The sequence below is a fragment of the Ranitomeya imitator genome, chromosome 3 (assembly GCF_032444005.1).
Source record: "Ranitomeya imitator isolate aRanImi1 chromosome 3, aRanImi1.pri, whole genome shotgun sequence".
In the NCBI taxonomy this organism is placed as follows: domain Eukaryota; kingdom Metazoa; phylum Chordata; class Amphibia; order Anura; family Dendrobatidae; genus Ranitomeya; species Ranitomeya imitator.
Window position 1 is genome coordinate 659,061,010 of NC_091284.1, and position 20,300 is coordinate 659,081,309.

The 20,300-nt window shown below is 46.6% G+C and overlaps 1 protein-coding gene across 1 annotated transcript in view; it reads left to right on the forward strand.

Annotated features, from left to right (window-relative positions):
- COG3 (component of oligomeric golgi complex 3) overlaps nt 1-20,300 on the forward strand; it is a 131,447-nt gene that overhangs the window by 27,746 nt on the left and 83,401 nt on the right. The window contains exons 7-9 of the mRNA XM_069758266.1: nt 9,470-9,595; nt 10,402-10,482; nt 18,709-18,752. Coding sequence (XP_069614367.1) covers nt 9,470-9,595; nt 10,402-10,482; nt 18,709-18,752 — 251 coding nt within the window. The remainder of the gene's footprint in view (nt 1-9,469; nt 9,596-10,401; nt 10,483-18,708; nt 18,753-20,300) is intronic.

The window sequence follows — 20,300 nt, forward strand, 5'->3', positions numbered from 1 at the left end:
GAAGGAGCAGTTATCTGACAGGAGAAAACCAACTCCTCCGCCATGCTTGCCGCTGGGGCGAGGGGTGTGAGAGAGGTGGAATCCACCATAGGAAAGCGCGGCTGGAGAGGCTGAGTCAGAGGGGGTGAGCCAAGTTTCAGTGATGCCGAGGAAGGAGAGTTTGTTATTGATAAAGAGGTCGTGGATAAATGACAGTTTATTGCAGACAGAGCATGCGTTCCATAGTGCTCCAGATAGGGAAATTGGGGGAGTGGGGGCTGGATGAATGGGTATGAGGTTACTGTGGTTGCGAGGACGTGTAGAGGATCGTGGCAGGGGATTAGAAATGAGTGTGGGGATGTGATGAGGAGGGCCAGGATTTGGGGATATGTCGCCAGCAATGAGGAGCAGCTGACTGAACGTTAAAAGGTGTGAGCTGGATAGGTCATGATGTGGCCGTGTGTGCCTGGAGAGAAAGGATTGTATGTGGAGTAATAGTTCTGTGGAGGAGGTGAGGTGGCTGGGGAGGATTGAGGAAGAAATGACTAGTTCCTTACTGGGTGGAGGGACTGCAGGAGATAGGAAGAAATAAAGTAGTATGGGGGTGAATGTTAAAAGAAAACGAAACATTATAGTGGTTTTCTATTCCTTTGCCTTCCAGTCAATTCCAGTCCAATTCTAGTCTAATTCATAGCAATTAAAAATCTGCAATTTAAAAGATGCAATTTCTAAGATGGTCAGACACGTCTGGTCAGACTCATGGCTATAAATTTATGTGCACCTAAGGGCTCACAGCTGAGAGGGGGGATGTGGGCGTGTGTGTCCAGAGCACATGTTCACAGTTAAGCCAGGTCATAAAACGGGGGTGTGGTAGATTGGCCACTCAGGTATGCAGGGAAGAAGCAAGAGGAGTGAAGTACATATGGATAGAAAATAATGGATAAGCAAGCATACCAGGTGGGAATTATATGCACTTCATATAGAAAGACATGCAGGAAAAGCTGAGTAGATGAGTAGCATACCATCTGTACTCATCTATTTGCTGCAGTGTCCCATCCTGTTATCCAGGAAAACCCAAATACAGTAACTGAGAGGTAAATCAGGCGCTAGTCAAAGATCTGTAATATGCCTAAGCAATGCCTGACGTGTTTCCTTCCCATGGCAATAACGAGGGTTCATCAGGAGTTCAGCAGTCATGCACATAATAGAAAAGCTGCATGGCTGCTGAACCCCTGATGAACCCTCGTTATTCCCATGCGGGGGGGGGGGGGGGGAGGAGGGGGACGCGTCGGCATTGCTTGGGGATGAGTACAGATATTTGAGATGATGTATTGCTTTTTGTGCTTAAAAAGATGATTGCGTCTTTGTGATGGTCCAACTAAACGCAAACCAGATGGAATAGCATGCCGCTGCAAGATGCTGTGGTAGCCATGCTGGTTCAGTATGCCTTCAATTTTGAATAAATCCCCAACAGTGTCACCAGCAAAGCACCCCCACACCATCACACCACCTCCTCCATGCTTCACGGTGGGAACCAGGCATGTAGAGTCCATCCGTTCACCTTTTCTGCATCGCACAAAGACACGATGGTTTGAACCAAAGATCTCAAATTTGGACTCATCAGACCAAAGCACAGATTTCCCCTGGTCTAATGTCCATTCCTTGTATTCTTTAGCCCAAACAAGTCTCTTCTGCTTGTTGCCTGTCCTTAGCAGTTGTTGTAGAGATGTTTGCTGCTAGAACTCTGTATGGCATTGACCTGGTCTCTAATCTGAGCTGCTGTTAACCTGCGATTTCTGAGGCTGGTGACTCGGATAAACTTCTCCTCAGAAGCAGAGGTGACTCTTGGTCTTCCTTTCCTGGGGTGGTCCTCATGTGAGCCAGTTTCTTTGTAGCGCTTGATGGTTTTTGCCACTGCACTTGGGGACACTTTCAAAGTTTTCCCAAATTTTCAGACTTACTGACCTTCATTTCTTAAAGTAATGATGGCCACTCATTTTTCTTTACTTAGCTGCTTTTTTCTTGCCATAATACAAATTCTAACAGTCTATTCAGTAGGACTATCAGCTGTGTATCCACCAGACTTCTGCACAACACAACTGATGGTCCCAACCCCATTTATGAGGCAAGAAATTCCACATGTTAAACCTGACAGGGCACACCTGTGAATTGAAAACCATTCCCGGTGACTACCTCTTGAAGCTCATCAAGAGAATGCCAAGAGTGTGCAAAGCAGTCATCAAAGCAAAAGGTGGTTACTTTGAAGAACCTAGAATATAAGACATATTTTCAGTTGTTTCACACTTTTTTGTTAAGTATATAATTCCATATGTGTTAATTCATAGTTTTGATGCCTTCAGTGTGAATGTACAATTTTCATAGTCATGAAAATACAGAAAAATCTTTAAATGAGGTGTGTCCAAACTTTTGTTCCGTTCTGTGTATATATATATATATATATATATATATTTCAATTGTTTCATCAGTTTATTGTGACAATTGCTGATTAAGTGAAATCTGACATTTTTTAGATTTTTTTATTTCTTTATACTTTCATTTTTTCACTTTTTTTTGTGTGTTTTGTTTGATTTATAGGGGTGCATGGGTGTATTGGAATACTTCTATTATCTTTTTTTATCTCCATATTATGGACTCTAGGGTTAGCCACCGATGAGTGGGGGCACCTACTGCTGAAAATTAGGGTGTCTACCTCCACTGCCAGTCAGGTCTTCTTATAGGGACTATCTATAGGGCTCCCCATGATTCCTGTATTGCAGGGATTTCTAGGGATTCTAAGGGTGAGCCATCAAGGAGTGGGGGCCTACCGTAGAAATTTAGGGTGCCAACCTCCACTGCCAGGCAGGGCTATGTACAGTTACCCTCTAGGGTTTAACAGGTACATATCTTGTTTTTCCCAAATAATATTGTTAAAATGAAAATGGCATTTTTAACTTATTTCTATTAAAAGTTATATTTTAGGGATCCTTGTTCTTTTTTTAGTTTTTTTTGTGTTTTTCTAGGATTCTGCTTTACCATACGTGGTTTTGTTTCTTTAGTCCATTGAGTTACAATCCCAGGTGACCAGAGGGTCACAACCTGGCTTCTCTGAACATCTCCATGGAGCCAAGTGACCGGTGGGGCCCAATCCTGGCTTTCCTAAACGTATCCATAGGGCTCAAGTGACCAGTGGGTCCAAATCCTGACAACCCCAAACGTATCCATGAGTTCAGTGATGGTCAATGGAGCAGATCTATATTCTTTCAGCCAGGGCCATGGTCTCCTAAGCTGGCATTCTGTAAAATGTCAAATCTGTGACCCTCTTGATGGAGCCATGATTTGGCAGCTATCCTGTAGAGTGTTCCTGGTGGTGGTTTTGTAAAGAATCTCTAGTTCATTGAATCTCTAGATTTTTAGAGGTTTTGTTACAGAAGCATATCTCCTTTTCTCCATCGCCACATTGGGGGACACAGGACCGTGGGTTTATGCTGCTGTCACTAGGAGGCTGACACTAAGTAAATACAAAAAAGGGTTAGCTCCTCCTCTGCAGTATACACCGCTCACTGGCTCCGGATAATACCAGTTCTTGCTTAGTGTCAATAGGAGGCACATTGCGTCTGTTTTCTTTCCAGACGTTCTTACTTTTATTTTTATTTTTTCACTTTGCGCAAGAGGATGAAGGGGGCGACGGGCCCTTTTAAGGGGTCTGATCTTCACCGAAACACCAACAGGCGAGCATGTCGAGTTTACTCCCCGTACGCTTTCCTGCGACGTGGGATGCGCGGCCGTGGACATCCCCTGTGAAATCCTAGGGGAGCGAACCCTTAGGATATACAGAGGCCATCTTCCCAGAGTATTGTCTGGCCGCCCTCCCTCTGCTCCACCACTAAAAGAATAGCAGTGCTGCAAGGAGCTTCCCAGTCCCTCTCCAGCCCCTCATCAAGAGGGCGCTGGATCGAGGTGGACTTCATCGCTCATCATACCTCACCTGAAAAGGATCTCAAGCGTTGAGTCTTCTGGGGTAAGGGGGAGCTCCCGAGCGCACCACGGGCTCGGCCGCATCTTGCCACAACAGGGGACCTCAACGCCACTTCTCTTCACCGGTCTCAGTACGGCATCTGGACACAGGACCTTTGTACTTGCGCTGCGCGCTGACACAGCTCCCATCCTTCTGGAGGCTCCACTTCATTCAGTGCTCTGTTTTACTAGCCGCACAGTGCTCCGCTTTACTAGCCGCACAGTGCTCCGCTTTACTAGCTGCACAGCCTGCACGGAGATTAACAGACAACATGTTTCTGCCTAAACACAAAAAGTCTGCAAAAACGCATATAGTGTTCTTTACTTCTTGCACCTCCTGTCAGGCTGCGCTACCAAGCGGGCATTCTGCCCCGCTCTGTAATGCTTGTGACCTTAAAAGCGCTCAGGAGCCTCCCCGCCGCAAACGAGCCCGCGGTGACCAGTCCCCCTGAATGGGCTTTGTCACTTTCACAGTCTATGGCTTCTTTGACTAAGGCTATTGAGTCCCTCCAGGATCCAACCAGGAGCAGGACCACTAATCCGCCTATTCAGGAGGATTCCCCTGTGGCTGCGGAATCTTCAGCCTGCAGGGGCCGCTCTCATTCTAAGCACAAGCGGCCATCAAGGAAGCGTGTCCATAGCTCGTCCCCCAGGCCCTCTGGTGCCTCGGCGTCTGGTATCTTCGCTTCCCGCTCTTGCTCCCCAGGCACCTCTTCCCGCTCTAATTCACCAGGTTATCAGAGCACTATAGATAGTCTCATTGAGGCCGTCAAACAGTCCCTTCAGGTCGACGAGGAACCGGCGACCTCCAGTACGGTAATAATAATTTGGTGTCTTTCAAAAGGACTAAACGTACTCACAAGGTGTTTGCCAATCACCCGGAGTTCCAGGCCATAGTCCAGTGACATAGGGAGCGTCCAGACAAACGTTTTCAGGGTCAGAGATCTCTTGAGTCCAAATATCCCTTTTCTCCTGATCTCCGAAAACAATGGACAGAATCCCCTCCTGTGGATCCTCCTGTCTCACGTTTGTCCTCTAAAACTATCCTTTCCATGACGGACGGATCTTCTATCAAAAATTCCACGGACCACCTACTTGACTGCCTCGCCCGTTCAGTCTTTGAGGCTTCAGGCTCAGCACTCTTCCCCTCCTTCGCTGCTATCTGGGTAGCCAAAGCCGTGGCTTTTTGGGCAGACTCTCTGCATAAGACCTTACAGAACAGCGACCTTTCTCCTGACATAGCGGAGCTTGCAAATCAGATCTCCTTGGCTGGCGATTACTTCCCTGGTAAATGCTTTCCTGGACGCGGCTAACTGCTCCGCACTTACGGCTGCTAACGCTGTGGCGATTAGGAGAGTGTTATGCCTGAGGAACTGGCGAGCGGACTCCGTATCTAAAAAGTCGCTCACGTCTCTGCCATATCTCAGTAGCCATCTTTTTGGTGAAAAACTGGACAAACTGATTTCCGACGTTACCGGGGGTAAAAGTACTTCCTTTCCCCAGCAGACATTCAGACAACCGTTCTGACGACACCCACAGGCCCGGTTTCAGCCCTTTCGTGGAACCTACTCATGGCATTCCTCGGCCAGTTCCCCTTGTTCGGGGCGCCGTGCCGCCAGAGACAAAAGCCCTCAGGCTTCATACAGGCCCAACCATTCCTGGAGGGGCCGCTCCACACAATCTAGGTCCAGGGGATCCAGACCCCAATCATCTTCTTCCAAATGACTCGCAATCCCGTCCAGACACCAGCAAAGTTGGCGGACGCCTTCTCTCGTTCCGTCATGCCTGGATCGCCGTAGTTCACGACGAGTGGGTAAGGGATCTGGTGTCCTCCGGTAACCAAATCGATTTTTTTTCCTCCCCCTCCAACCCGGTTTATTGCTTCCCGCCCTCCCGAAGCGGGAAGGCGCGCCCGAGCTTTTTCCCAGGCCATCCAGTTGCTCCGACAAGATGGAGTGATTGTCCCTGTCCCAGAGGACAAAAGATTCTGCGGTTTTTATTCAAACCTGTTTATGGTCCCCAAAACGGATGGAACAGTAAGGCCCATCCTGGACCTAAAGCTCTTGAATGAATTTGTCAAAGTCTGTCATTTCAGGATGGAATCCCTATGTTCAGTCATTGCCTCGATGGAACATGGCGAATTCTTAGCATCCATCGACATCCGGGATGCATACCTCCACATCCCAATCTTCTTGCATCATCAAAGGTTTCTCCGCTTCTCCGTCGGAGAGGAACACTTTCAGTTCACGGCCTTGCCTTTCGGCCTCGCCACCGCCCCCAGAGTTTTCACAAAGGTCATGGCGGCTGTCATGGCCATTCTGCATTCTTGGGGCTTAGTCGTTCTCCCCTATCTAGATGACTTACTGGTCAAAGGCCCATCCTTCCGAGCCTGCAAGGAGTGCGTCCGCATTTCCTTGGATACTGTCTCGGCTGGGCTGGTTGATCAATTTAAAGAAGTCATCCCTTCTTCCAGCTCAACGGATTTCCTTCCTGGGCATGACCCTGGACACGTCCCTATGGTTGGTGCTTCTTACTCGGGACAAGGTCCTAGCTCTTCAACAGGGGATATGGAAGCTTCTTAGGCCGCCCCCCTGCTCCATCTGTTTCGACATGAGGATTCTCTGAAAAATGGTGGCCGCAATGGAAGCGATTCCTTTTGCGCAACTACACCTTCGTCCTTTCCTGCACGCTCTTCTGGACGCATGGGACGGGAGTCCGTTTTCCCTCGACCAACTGTGTCCCCTCTCCCCTCGGGTCAGGCAGACACTCCAATAGTGGATGCTCCAATCCTCTCTTCTCCAAGGGAGGTCCTTTCTCCCGATCCATTGGCTCGTAGTCACCACCGACGCCAGCCTCCTAGGCTGGGGAGCGGTTTTTCGCCATCACACTGCACAGGGAACTTGGACTCGTCACGAGTCTCGTCTTCCAATCAACATCCTGGAGATACGGGCAATCAGGCTGTCCCTAAAGTGGTTCCATCATCTCCTTGCAGGTCGCCCCATCCGTATCCAGTCGGACAATGCCACGGCTGTGGCTTATATTAATCATCGGGGGGGCACCCGCAGCAGAGCTGCAATGTGCGAGGTAGAACACATCCTTCGCTAGGCTGAACACAACCACTCTGTCATATCGGCCGTTCATATTCCCGGAGTGGAAAACTGGACCACGGACTTCCTCAGCCGGCAAGGCCTTACCTCAAGAGAGTGGTCTCTCCATCAGGACGTATTCCAACAAATCTGTCTTCGTTGGGGTACTCCGGACGTAGACCTGATGGCTTCCTGGTTCAACGCCAAGGTACCTCAGTTTGTGGCCCGGTCCCAGGATCCCAGAGCAATCGGAGCGAATGCGCTAGTCCTTCCCTGGAGTCAGTTTCACCTTCCTTACCTCTTTTCCCCCTCTGCCGCTGCTCCCCAAAGTCATCAGGAAGATCAGGGCAGAGGGTGTCCCGGTAATTTTCATCGCCCCAGATTATCCTCGCCGGGCGTGGTATGCAGTGCTGGTCCAGCTCATCGCAGACGTTCCTTGGCGCCTACCAGATCACCCAGATCTACTTTCTCAGGGCCCGATCTACCACCAGAACTCAGGGGCCCTGTGTTTGACGGCTTGGCCGTTGAATCCTGGGTTCTGACTCAAGTGGGTTTTTCCCGCAAGGTAGTTTCCACCTTGATCAGTGCCCGAAAGCCGGTGTCATCACGCATCTACCATCGGACCGGGAAGATCTTCTTTGATTGGTGCAGAAGCAGAGGTTGCCCTCTGATGGTCTTCAACATCCCTACCATCCTGGATTTCCTCCAATCCGGTCGGGGCTTTCGCCGAGTTCCCTTAAAGGTCAGGTCTCGGCCTTGTCAGTCCTTTTTCAACGCAAAATCACTTCCAAACCTCAGGTCAGAACGTTCTTTCAGGGAGTCTCTCACGTGGTGCCTCCCTACAAGGCGCCGCTAGAGGCTTGGGACCTTTAATCTGGTCCTAGGTGTCCTACAGGAATCTCCCTTTGAGCCGTTGCAGGACATCTCTCTGCATCTCCTTTCATGGAAAGTGGCTTTTCTCATCGCCATTACCTCGATCAGACGAGTCTCGGAGTTGACGGCTCTTTCCTGTAGGACGCCGTTCCTTACGATCCACCAGGACAAGGTAGTTCTCCGACCGTCCCCTACTTTCCTCCCAAAGGTGGTGTCTTTCTTCCACCTCAATGAGGAAATCATACTTCCGTCTCTTTGCCCTGCTCCAACGCACCACGTGGAGAAGGCTCTTCACACCTTGGATCTTGTCAGAGCCCTCAGGAAGTACGTGTCTAGGACAGCATTTTTTCGACAGATGGATGCTCTGTTCGTGCTCCCGGCGGTACACCGGAAGGGACTGGCCGCCTCTAAGTTGACAATCGCCAGTTGGATTCGGACGACTATTCAGGAGGCTTACCGCGTCAGAGGCAAGCCTATCCCTGCGGGCTTCAGGACACTCCACTCGGTCGGTGGGTGCTTCCTGGGCCATTCTGAATCAAGCGTCTGCAGAGCAGGTCTGCAAAGCTGCAACCTGGTCTAGCTCGCACACCTTTTCAAAGCATTACAATGTCCATACTCTGGCATCTTCAGATGCAAGCCTGGGTAGGCGTATTCTGCAGGCAGCGGTAGCGTACCTGTAGTCAGCAGGTGCCATAAGTTAACACTGTTGGGTTGTTATTCCCCACCCAGGGACTGCTTTTGGACGTCCCACGGTCCTGTGTCCCCCAATGTGGCGGTGGAGAAATAGGGATTTTTGTGTACTCACCGTAAAATCCTTTTCTCCGAGCCACTCATTGGGGAACACCACACCCACTCTTGTTTGGCTTGTTGCCTATAATAAGTGTTTTTTTTTGTTAATCTACTGCTTTGCTACGAACTGGTATTATCCGAAGCCAGTGGGCGGTGTATACTGCAGAGGAGGAGCTAACCCTTTTTTGTATTTACTTAGTGTCAGCAGCATACACCCACGGTCCTGTGTCCCCCAATGAGTGGCTTGGAGAAAAGGATTTTACGGTGAGTACACAAAAATCCCTATTTTATAGTTCACAACTATTCTACAACCATCATTCACAGGTTAAGAGGACGGGGTGATGAGATTAACTCGCATTGTTTGATTATTTATAGTTTATCCTTAAATGTTCGTAAGTTAACAAACTGCATGGCCTGGTATAATATGTAATCAATATATCAGCAAACATCATTGCTTAGTGACCCTGCATCCTCGTTTTGTAAATATGACTGTTCAATAAACTGTAGGAACTGATTTAAGAGGAAAACAACAACCATTCATCAATTTACAAATATCAATTCAACCTAGCAGAAGAATCAACATGGAGATAAGTCTGTGCCTCCTGGATTACTGAAAATAGACATCTGGATAATTGATATTAAATGCTTTGTCTTCAGTTTCCAACACTAATTTACAAATTAGAAAATATGGCCATTTTAACGTGTTTTATATGTTTGTTTTTTTCCAGCCGAATTATAAAGATTATCCTATATATCTGGCAAAGTTTAAGCAATGTCTTTCTAAAGCTATGCACCTTATGAAGATTTACACAGTGAATACTCTGCAAAATCTCACAAATCAACTCATGAAACGGGTAAGTTACGGGTCTGGTGTGGTCTGCAAGAGATTGCTTTGTCGGAAGCTCCCAAGGGAAAGACATGCTTCTGGCTGGCTGTACGTTTAATGCTTAGCTTGGAGATGTTCTTTATTGTTGTCTTTTTACACGTTTTATTCTTTACTCTTTTCTAATGCTCTTTTTCAACAATATGTTAATATGAATAATTTAATCAAGTAGGAAGTGATTGATTTTTTTTTTTATTTTTTTTTTTAACGTACATTTTGCACTATTCTGCAGAAATACTTTTAGGATCCATTCACATCACTGTCAAAGGCTAAATTTTGAGCCACCACAGATTTGATGTAATAGTTATGCATGCAGTGCTTTTCTCCCAGACAAAATGATGGAAACTATCATTGGGGTCCGTTGTGTGCCAGAAGTATATGCTGTGCGGAGAATTTGTGGCTTCATCAGTGTTATGGCTTCTTTTATCAGCAGAAGCTGCAATGGTAGCATGGACACAGCCTAAGGCCTCTTTCAGACAAAAGTATTTTGTATCATTAATTAAATGGAGGCATCACCGGGTCTCTCAGTTCAGTCTCGCTGCTCGTCTTGAAATCTCTTGAGCCTGTCTTTATCGCCTCATTCTGTGTGATGGGGTTGTAGTTCACAGAACCACGTTATCCTATCATCGGAGAGACACATGAGACAGAGGCTTCGCTTCATAAGTGTTTGCCTCAGTGATCTAGCACAAGGTTTTTAGCTGCTTCATCCTGTTAAAGGAATTGTTGTAATAACACTGGATATACAATGTATTAATTCTGCGCTTTGTTTTTCTTTAGAATCCATCCACAGCACCGCATTCTGACAACGCTTTCACATTATTTTATGTCAAGTTTAGGGGGGCAGCTCCAAAGGTCAGGGTAAGTGTGCCTTTGTTTCTAGAACATAAATCTCACAAATTCTAAAGCAGAGGATGATTTATTTTTTAGATGAAATATTGAATATGTGTGAGCTATATTAATTCATAAAGCTCTGTTTTTTTTTCTCCTTTATCTTTTTTCTGCTTCTGTGGATTTTCATTTGATTTGTATTGTTGCAAATAATGAAATGTTAGGTTTCCCTGATCATTGTTTTGAAGATTCTATCTATCTTCTGTAAGAAAAAAAAAAAAGTTTTTTAAAGTCGCTAAATCTTTGCACTTTTTTAACACCAGTTTCAACCAGTTCCGCCAAACATTGTGGAGCTACAGAGGCATGAGGGTGTGATATCACAGCTCGTCTAATTCATGACAAGCTGTAATATACCTGCCTGGAGTAAGTTTTGTAGCGCCGTGCACGCCATTTGTCAGACGCTCCTGATTCATTTACAGGTGTGCGTCTCTCTGTGAATCAGAAGCATCTGACTTTACCACGCTCCTTCCTCGAGACTGGCGTGAAAATTGGAATTGATGAATCCAGGCCTAAAGTTGGTGATGGTCTCACTTGCATGTCATCTCCCCGACGATTTGCTAAATCGTTGGATTAACTTGCTGATATCAATCGAAGTTTTAAAAAATGTATCATTCTGTGTTTGTGATCCTTTTGCCTCATTACCCTGAAGATGCCGGTGCCACAATAAAAGCATGTGTGAATGACTTCTAAATGTTTTAAAGGGAGTCTGTAAGAAGGTTTAATGCTCCTCAGTCCTCTATATTTGCATATAGCTCATAAAATATTGACTAAAATGTTATCTTGATACCTGCGATCTGATTTCTTATTCCAGAGAAATTCACATTTTTCTTATTTGTAAATGGGTTCTTAAAGTATAGATATCACCAAAAATTACCCTTGTCATGCCGTTAACGGCGATAAAGGGGCAGGACGGCGTACTGGGACCCGCACCTGTCACTATAATAGGGCCCTGACTTTCCCTTCTCAGGGGTACCTATGATGGTTAGGAGGCCTGAGCCACCAGCGTATCCCTGTCTCCTGTGCAGGCCCTATCAATGGCCCCCGCCCCCCAAAACAGGTGGACTGCACCAGTGTATAAATACAACAATTAACAGGGTATACAGACAAGGTAACTAAAAGTCTCAAACTCACCAAATGCTCACACAACCACAGAGGTAACACATAGAAGGAAAGAGAAGGAAAAAACAGGTTTAACATGCAACCAAAACCGCAGACACCAATCTCTGTAAATAAACCACCAAGCTCCTAATACACCACACTCCTTCAACCTCCAAGCCAGGCAGCAGAAGTGATCACTGACAACAGTTGTAGACAAAGTTGAATCTATATAGGAGAGGAGATTACAAAAATCAATTCAGCTGAGAGACCAAGTTCTCAGCAACTTCAGCAACTAGGTTTAACTCCTGACCTGCTGGCAAAAGACAGCCAGGTCAGAATTCAGGAGAAGAGCTTCTGTTCATCGTGTGTGAACGAGGCCCAGAGCGCTGTGGTTCTCTGGAACCTCTCTGTCACGGGGCTTCCGCGACAGTACCCCCCCTTCTACGAGGGACCTCCGGAACCTCAGGACCAGGTTTCTCAGGATGAGCTGTATGAAATGCCCGGACTAACCTAACCGCATGGACATCAGCTGCAGGTACCCACATCCTCTCCTCCGGACCGTACCCCTTCCAATGTACTAGATATTGTAGAGACCGGCGAACAAATCGAGAATCCATGACCCTGGCTATCTGGAACTTGAGATTTCCATCAACAAGGACCGGAGAGGGAGGTAAAGGTGATGGATTAGGTGATGCCACAAACCTCTTAAGTAAGGAGCGATGAAAAACATTATGGATCCTAAATGACTGAGGTAAAGCCAGCCGTAATACAACAGGATTGACGACGGCCACAATCCTATAAGGGCCAATAAACCTAGGGCCCAATTTCCACAAGGGAACTCTGTTTAATATTCTTTGAGGACAACCAAACCCAATCACCCACACACAGGTCCGGACCTTCCATACGTCTCCGATCAGCCGCATTCTTATATCTGGAACTCATCCTCTTTAATTTATCAAGAACCCCTTGCCAAACGGACGTGATGGAAGAAGAAAACCTTTTCTATTCAGGCACCCCTGAGGAATCCTTCCTATTAAAAGAACTGAATTGAGGATGAAAACCATATGCCCCGAAAAACGGGGTCTTACCAGTGGACTCATGAGTACGGTTGTTTATAGCAAACTCTGCCAACGGTAAGTATTTAACCCAGTCCTCCTGATTTTCTGAAATGAAACACCTGAGATAAGTTTCAAGATTTTGATTTACGCGTTCTGTTTGACCATTAGATTGAGGATGAAAAGCTGAAGAAAATGACAAATGAATCCCCAACCGGCTGCAAAAAGCCCTCCAAAACTTAGAAATAAACTGCACCCCACGGTCTGATACAATATCTGAAGGAACACCATGCAATCTCACAACCTCCTTGATAAAGATCTGTGCCAGAGTCTTGGCATTAGGTAACGCGGGAAGAGCAATAAAATGTGACATCTTGCTAAATCTGTCAACTACGACTAAAATAACTGTATTCCCCTCAGAAACCGGTAAGTCAGTGATGAAATCTATTGACAAATGGGTCCAAGGTCTACTGGGAATCTCCAGAGGTTGGAGACACCCAGACGGGTGAGTACGAGGCGTCTTGGAACGCTCCCACACACTGCAGGCAGCGACATATTCCTGTACATCATTATTTACCCCAGACCACCAAAAACAGAGTCAGAAGGTCCGAGGTAACTTTACTTCCAGGGTGTCCAGCTAGAACCGTATCATGATGTTCATTGATGATCCTAAAGGTACCTTCACACTAAGCGACGCTGCAGCGATACCGACAACGATGTCGATCGCTGCAGCGTCGCTGTTTGGTCGCTGGAGAGCTGTCACACAGACAGCTCTCCAGCGACCAACGATGCCGGTAACCAGGGTAAACATTGGGTTACTAAGCGCAGGGCCGCGCTTAGTAACCCGATGTTTACCATGGTTACCATCGTAAAAGTAAAAAAAAACAAACACTACATACTTACCTTCCGCTGTCTGTCCCTGGCGCTCTGCTTTCCTGCACTGACTGTGAGCACAGCGGCCGGAAAGCAGAGTGGTGACGTCACCGCTGTGCTTTCCGGCTGGCCGACGCTGACACAGGATGCAGGAGGCATGCAGAGAAGCAGAGCGCCGGGGACAGACAGCAGAAGGTAAGTATGTAGTGTTTGTTTTTTTTTACTTTTACGATGGTAACCAGGGTAAACATCGGGTTACTAAGCGCGGCCCTGCGCTTAGTAACCCGATGTTTACCCTGGTTACCCGTGAAGACATCGCTGAATCGGCGTCACACACGCCGATTCAGCGATGTCTGCAGGGAGTCCAGCAACAAAATAAAGTTCTGGACTTTCTGCAGCGACCAACGACATCACAGCAGGATCCTGATCGCTGCTGCGTGTCAAACAACGATATCGCTAGCCAGGATGCTGCAACGTCACGGATCGCTAGCGATATCGTTGTGAAGTTGTTTAGTGTGAAGGTACCTTAAGATGAAGATTAGCCGGAACATACAGTTTACCTAAGGGACAGGCTGCTGGGGCATCCCCCTGCGCCTCTACCACCTCTCTCTCAAGATCCGAATTAATTGCGGCAACAATTACACCCTTCTACAGTATAGGACCTGGCTCACAGTTATCCCCAACCCCTGGAAAACAACGGGATAGCGCATCGGCCTTGACATTCTTGCTTCCTTGCCTATACGTAATGTAGAAATTGAACCTGGCGAAGAGCAGAGACCACCTAGCTTGCCTAGGTGTGAGACGCTTTGCAGATTCTAAATACAACAGATTTTTGTGATCTGTGATCACCATGACTGGGTGAAGTGCTCCCTCCAAAAAATGGCACCATTCTTCAAATGGCCATTTAATTGCCAACAGCTCCCTGTTACCAATATCATAATTCCTCTCAGTAGGAGATAATTTTTTCGAGAAAAATGCACATGGATGCCACTTACTTGGAGAAATCCCCTGTGACAATACAGCTCCCACCCCCACCTCAGAGGCATCCACCTCTACCACAAATGGCTGCGTGATGTCAGGCTGTATTAGTATGGGTGCAGTGGAAAAACACTTTTTCAAAGTTTCAAAAGCTTTACTGGCTGCACTGGACCATACGGAGAAATCCGTGCCTCTCTTGGTCATATCTGTTAAAGGTTTGGCTACTACTGAAAAGTATTTAATAAATTTGCGATAGTAGTTTGCAAAACCTAAAAACCTCTGTAAGGTCTTAAGGTCCCACTCCAGGACCGCCTTGACCTTAGCCGGATCCATACGAAATCTTGTGGAGGATAAGAAGTAACCCAAGAACGGAATCTCTTTGACCGCGAACATGCATTTCTCAAGTTTGGCAAATAGTTTATTGTCCCTGAGAACCTGAAGGACCTGCCTTACATGAACCTGATGGGACTCGAGGTCAGGGGAATAAATTAAGATGTCATCGAGATATACCACCACAAACCTACCTATTAAGTGACTAAGTATATCATTGACAAAGCGTTGGAACACCGCAGGAGCACCACACAACCCAAAAGGCATGACCAGGTTCTCGTAATGTCCCTCTGGAGTATTAAACGCCGTTTTCCATTCATCCCCCTCCTTCATCCGAATGAGATTATATGCGCCCCTGAGATCTAATTTGGAGAACCACTTAGCCCCCACAACCTGATTAAAGAGGTCCGAAATAAGAGGGAGCGGGAAAGAATCCCGGACCGTAATTTGGTTCAATTCACGGAAGTCTAAGCATGGGCGTAAACCCCCGTCCTTCTTTACAAAGAAGAACCCGGCAGCAATGGGTGATGACGAGGGTCTGATGTGACCATTGGCCAGACTCTCCGTGATATAGTCCTTCATGGCCTGTCTCTCTGGGGCAGAGAGATTGTATAGCCTACTCTTAGGCAGTTTAGCACCAGGAATGAGACGTATGGCGCAATCATAAGGACGGTGTGGAGGCAGCTCTTGACTCCCCTCCTCAGAGAATACATCCTCAAAATCTGAGATGAACTCTGGCAAAACCTGAGAACTCAACCCAGCCAGCCGAGTGCCCAGGCACTGTTCCTGACAAAACTCACTCCATCTAGTAATCTCCCGAGTCTGCCAGTCTAACACCGGGTTGTGTAACATGAGCCATGGTAAACCGAGAACTACAGGTGACGGCAACCCCCCCCAACACATAACATTCTAATGACTCAGAGTGCAACACCCCTATTTGTAGGCTCACCCCACGGACGATCTGAGTGAAAGTCCCCTGGCTCAAGGGTGCAGCATCAATGGCAATTATAGGTATGGGTCTAGACAACTCTTGAGTTTTAAGCCCATGTGCCTGAACAAACCCAGCATCAATTAAATTAAACCCTGCCCAAGAGTCCAGAAAGGCAGAGATATTGAGCCTACTTTCACCAAGATGAATCTCGGCTGGTAGGAAAAATTGTGGTTTACCTAAGGAGGAAACTAGTACACCCGAGTTGCCAACCTCCCCGCAACCCGGGCTCAATAGTTTTCCGGCGGTTGTTTTTTAGAAGGACACACATTCACATAATGACCCCTTCTGTCACAAAAAAAACATGCACCTCCCTTACGCCGTACTACTGCAGCCCCCTTAGAACGAGAAGCGCCACCCAACTGCATAGGTTCTCCTACAGACTCAGATTCTGGTGAGTCCAAATCTGAATTACCCTTGAATAGCGGCGATTCATTAAGTCTCTGGCGCAGGCGGCAGTCCACACGGATCGCAAGAGACATAGCTGCCTCCAGTGTGGTTGGAGTCTCCTGTAGGGAGAAGGCATCTTTTATCAGATAGGCCCTGATAAAATTGACTGCGGAGTGCAGGGTCATTCCTCAATGTGTCAGTAGCCCATCTCCGAAACTCAGAGCAGTACTCCTCTACTGGCCGGTCTCACTGTGTAAGATGGCGTATTGTGGACTCAGCGAGGGAGACGCGGTCAGGATCATCATACACTTGACCTAAGGCTTGAAAAAACTCCTCCACAGTCCGTAATGGCAAAGCTTCAGCGGGAAGTGAAAAAGCCCAGGCCTGAGGGTCACCTTGTAGGAGCGATACTACAATTCCAACCCTCTGCTCCTCTGAACCTGAAGTGTGAGGACGCAACCTAAAATACAAATTACAGGCCTCCCTGAATGTAACAAATTTGTTGCGCCCCCCCAGAGAACCTGTCAGGCTCCAGCGAAGCTTGTGGAGGTGTAGCAACCCCTGCAGTTGCCACTGGAGTGCGCTGTACAACCGCCGAGTGGAGGTCCGCCACCGCTAGACTGAGCTGCTGTAATTGTCCAGCTATAGCAGCAATGGGGTCCATATTGGACCAAGAAAATTTTTAAGGTCAGTTATACTGTCACGCCGTTAACGGCAATAAAGGGGCAGGACGGCGTACTGGGACCCGCACCTGTCCCTTCCACTATAATGGGGCCCTGACTTTCCCTTATCTCAGGGGTACCTATGATGGTTAGGAGGCCTGAGCCACCAGCGTATCCCTGTCTCCTGTGCAGGCCATATCAATGGCCCCCGCCCCCCAAAACTGGTGGACTGCACCAGTGTATAAATACGACAATTAACAGGGTATACAGACAAGGTAACTAAAAGTCTCAAACTCACCAAATGCTCACACAACCACAGAGGTAACACATAGAAGGAAAGAGAAGGAAAAAAAACTAGGAAGGAAACGGGTTTAACATGCAACCAAAACAGCAGACACCAATCTCTGTAAATAAACCTCCAAGCTCCTAATACACCACGCTCCTTCAACCTCCAAGACAGGCAGCAGAACTGATCACTGACAGCAGTTGTAGACAAAGCTGAATCTATATAGGAGAGGAGATTACAAAAATCAATTCAGCTGAGAGACCAAGTTCTCAGCAACTTCCGCAACTAGGTTTAACAACTGACCTGCTGGCAAAAGGCAGCCAGGTCAGAATTCAGGAGAAGAGCTTCTGTTCATCGTGTGTGAACGAGGCCCAGAGCGCTGCGGTTCTCTGGAACCTCTGTTGCGGAGGCCCTGTGACACCTTGTCTTTTTAATTTTATTATATCACTAATAAAAAAAATCTAAATATATGTTATTAAAGATCAGTGAGGAAAGCTATTATTTATATGGGAACAATATTTAACATGACTTGCAGTAAAAAAGTCGCCTCCATTTTCCGACATGCCTAATGACACTACGTCACTCCACAATAGAGTGGTCTCTCTGCTCAGAGCAGATACCATGGTCCATGTTGTGCGGTGACCGCACGCTGCTCCCAAGGACATGCTACTTCCTGAAGACCCGTCACTGCCCATCACTGTCACACTGGTCTGTGCGATAGGGGATATGCTGCCATCACTGCCCTTCACCAATGATAAGTATATTATTACCGTTGTCAGCTGCTTCTGTTTATCACTGATCTTTTCTCTGCTCCCAGCGATTACACTCCGATAAGAGCACGGACCAGTGTAATTGGTATATGGTGAAGCTGCAGACAGAGAAAACTCTTCTGATAAAGTAGCGCTATGTCCCGGTAACGGCTCGCTTCCTGTCTCTGCTCGCGCATGCGCATTAGGCATGCGTGGTGCAGAGGAATCCGTGAAAAGCTGTGCCCATCCACAAGATGGGCAGTGTGAATCCATTGAAAAATAGGTCAAAAAGATAAGTTTTTAGGTAGATCCTGACTTTCAAGTCAGTATCTTTCTAAAATGTTAACACAATTTTTTACTGTTTAATAAAGCTATATTTTTGGTGACGGGGCTCTTTAAGATCTGTAGGCCGCACACTGATCTGCATGAGAATCTACCTCGATAGCTAATTGTCGAGGCATGCATCTGATCCCTTTCCTCTCCCTTCGCAAAACTGGATTTGACGAATGCGTCGACTGGGTCACAAACTATATAATAGTGCTTGCAGAGCGAATGTGTTAAATGTAATCTGTATGAGATGAAAAGGGAATCAAGATGGTAGCCAACTTAGACATGGCACCTCAACTAAAACAGGTTTGCACAAGGCATATACAAAAGCCTCTTCATTATACTTTAATAGGATATACTGCAGGATGTAGGCACAGATTTTCTTTTCCTTGGATTTCTTCTTTCATGTTACACTGAGTCTTTTTTTTTTTAACTGTAATTTTTTTTCCCTTTTGCCTAGACGCTCATTGAACAAATGGAGCAGCGGTCAGAGAAGTTACCAGAGTGAGTATTTTTACTGGTCATTCACAAGAAAATGAGGTAGAAAAGAAAACCTGTTCTACTTTTGACCTGATGAGTTAAAGGGAAATGGTCACCTTCAGAAATGTTATTTAGCTGCAGATATACAGGTGCTCTGCTGGTAAATGGTGTATAAACGTTGCCTGAGTACGCTGACTGGAAGCACAGCTCCAGGGAGAAAAATAAAGCTTTATTCTTCCTGCTGCCACTGCCTTCCAGTCATCATTGTGGTGCAGGAAGCGATTAGTCACCACCAACTACACAGTGAGCACAGCTCCTCGTCACTATGGTTGAGCGCGTGCTCTGCAGTGTGCTGTCAATGAATGTGCTAGAGAGTGATTACTTACTATATGGTGGGCAGGGGTAGACTGGGCCCCGACTCATGAACCCCCTAGCGGCAGCGTTGTATGCCGCTATAAGCCGTACACCACTGATTACAGTTCTAAGAAAATGGCAACACAAACAACTATTTTTCTTTTTTTCACTAGTTAAAACAAAACAAAAAAGTGCAAGTTTTGTATCACCGTAATAATACTAACCTCTAATCTTTAATATATTGATGAGACATTTTTGGTGCACAATGAACACCACAAAAAAAACAGTGGCAAAATTCCTTTCCCCACCCCCTCCGTTTCACCACACTTAGGACCTGATTCATTGAATTGTCAGAAATATGGTGCAAAACACTTAAAAAATTCTGAAATTTTTTGAACACCACAAGTTTGCAAGCCAATAGCGGCCAAAATGGATGTAGCTGGGATGGTGGGGGATGGGACAGAGCGTTGTGGCACCCACTTACCTTATTCATGACAAGCTGTGGTGTACCTTGCTCCAGTGTGCCGATGCTCACACCTCTTTGCCTGATTCGTTAAGAAGCTTTTGCCTGCTAATAAATAAGATGCCTCTGACTTCAGCATGGTTACTTGTCAAGACAAAAAAAAAAATCAAACCTTCGTTTAGCTATGTCGATGGATAAATAATGATGTTATGGTTTTTGGAAGGAGGGGGAAAAAAAAGCAAAACCAAAAAATCTCCCAGTCATGAAGAGCTTAATGGAGGAGTTGGATTTCTTTTCACAGTCGTGGAAATACCCTGCCAGATCCATTCTAGTACAAATACCAATAGCACCCAATGTATTCTGGGGTCTGAAGACCCGTATGTTATCTTAACAGGAAAAATAGCGCTTGCAGCCTTACAGTGCATGGGCATCCACTTAAAGACCACCCGTCATCTGACCATTGTGATTGGTTGCAGGGTCAGGAGACTGGTGGTCGGAGTGTTAGTCGGTCAGAAAAAGCCGGAGAAAAGCTTGAAAACACCTATTGGGTCATTAAGATAAGGATTTCAGGGTAAAACTGTAGCATTTACTGCCGGTAGCTGGATTATAGCTTGTATTTGCCGCACTGTGAGGTTTTTATTTCTGAGGCTCCATGTAATTTGTTCAGGGTCTCATTCACATAAACTTTGCAGGAAGAAAACATGAGCCATGTTCCAGATTTGATATGTCTGGAGCACAATTGTAAATAAGAGCAG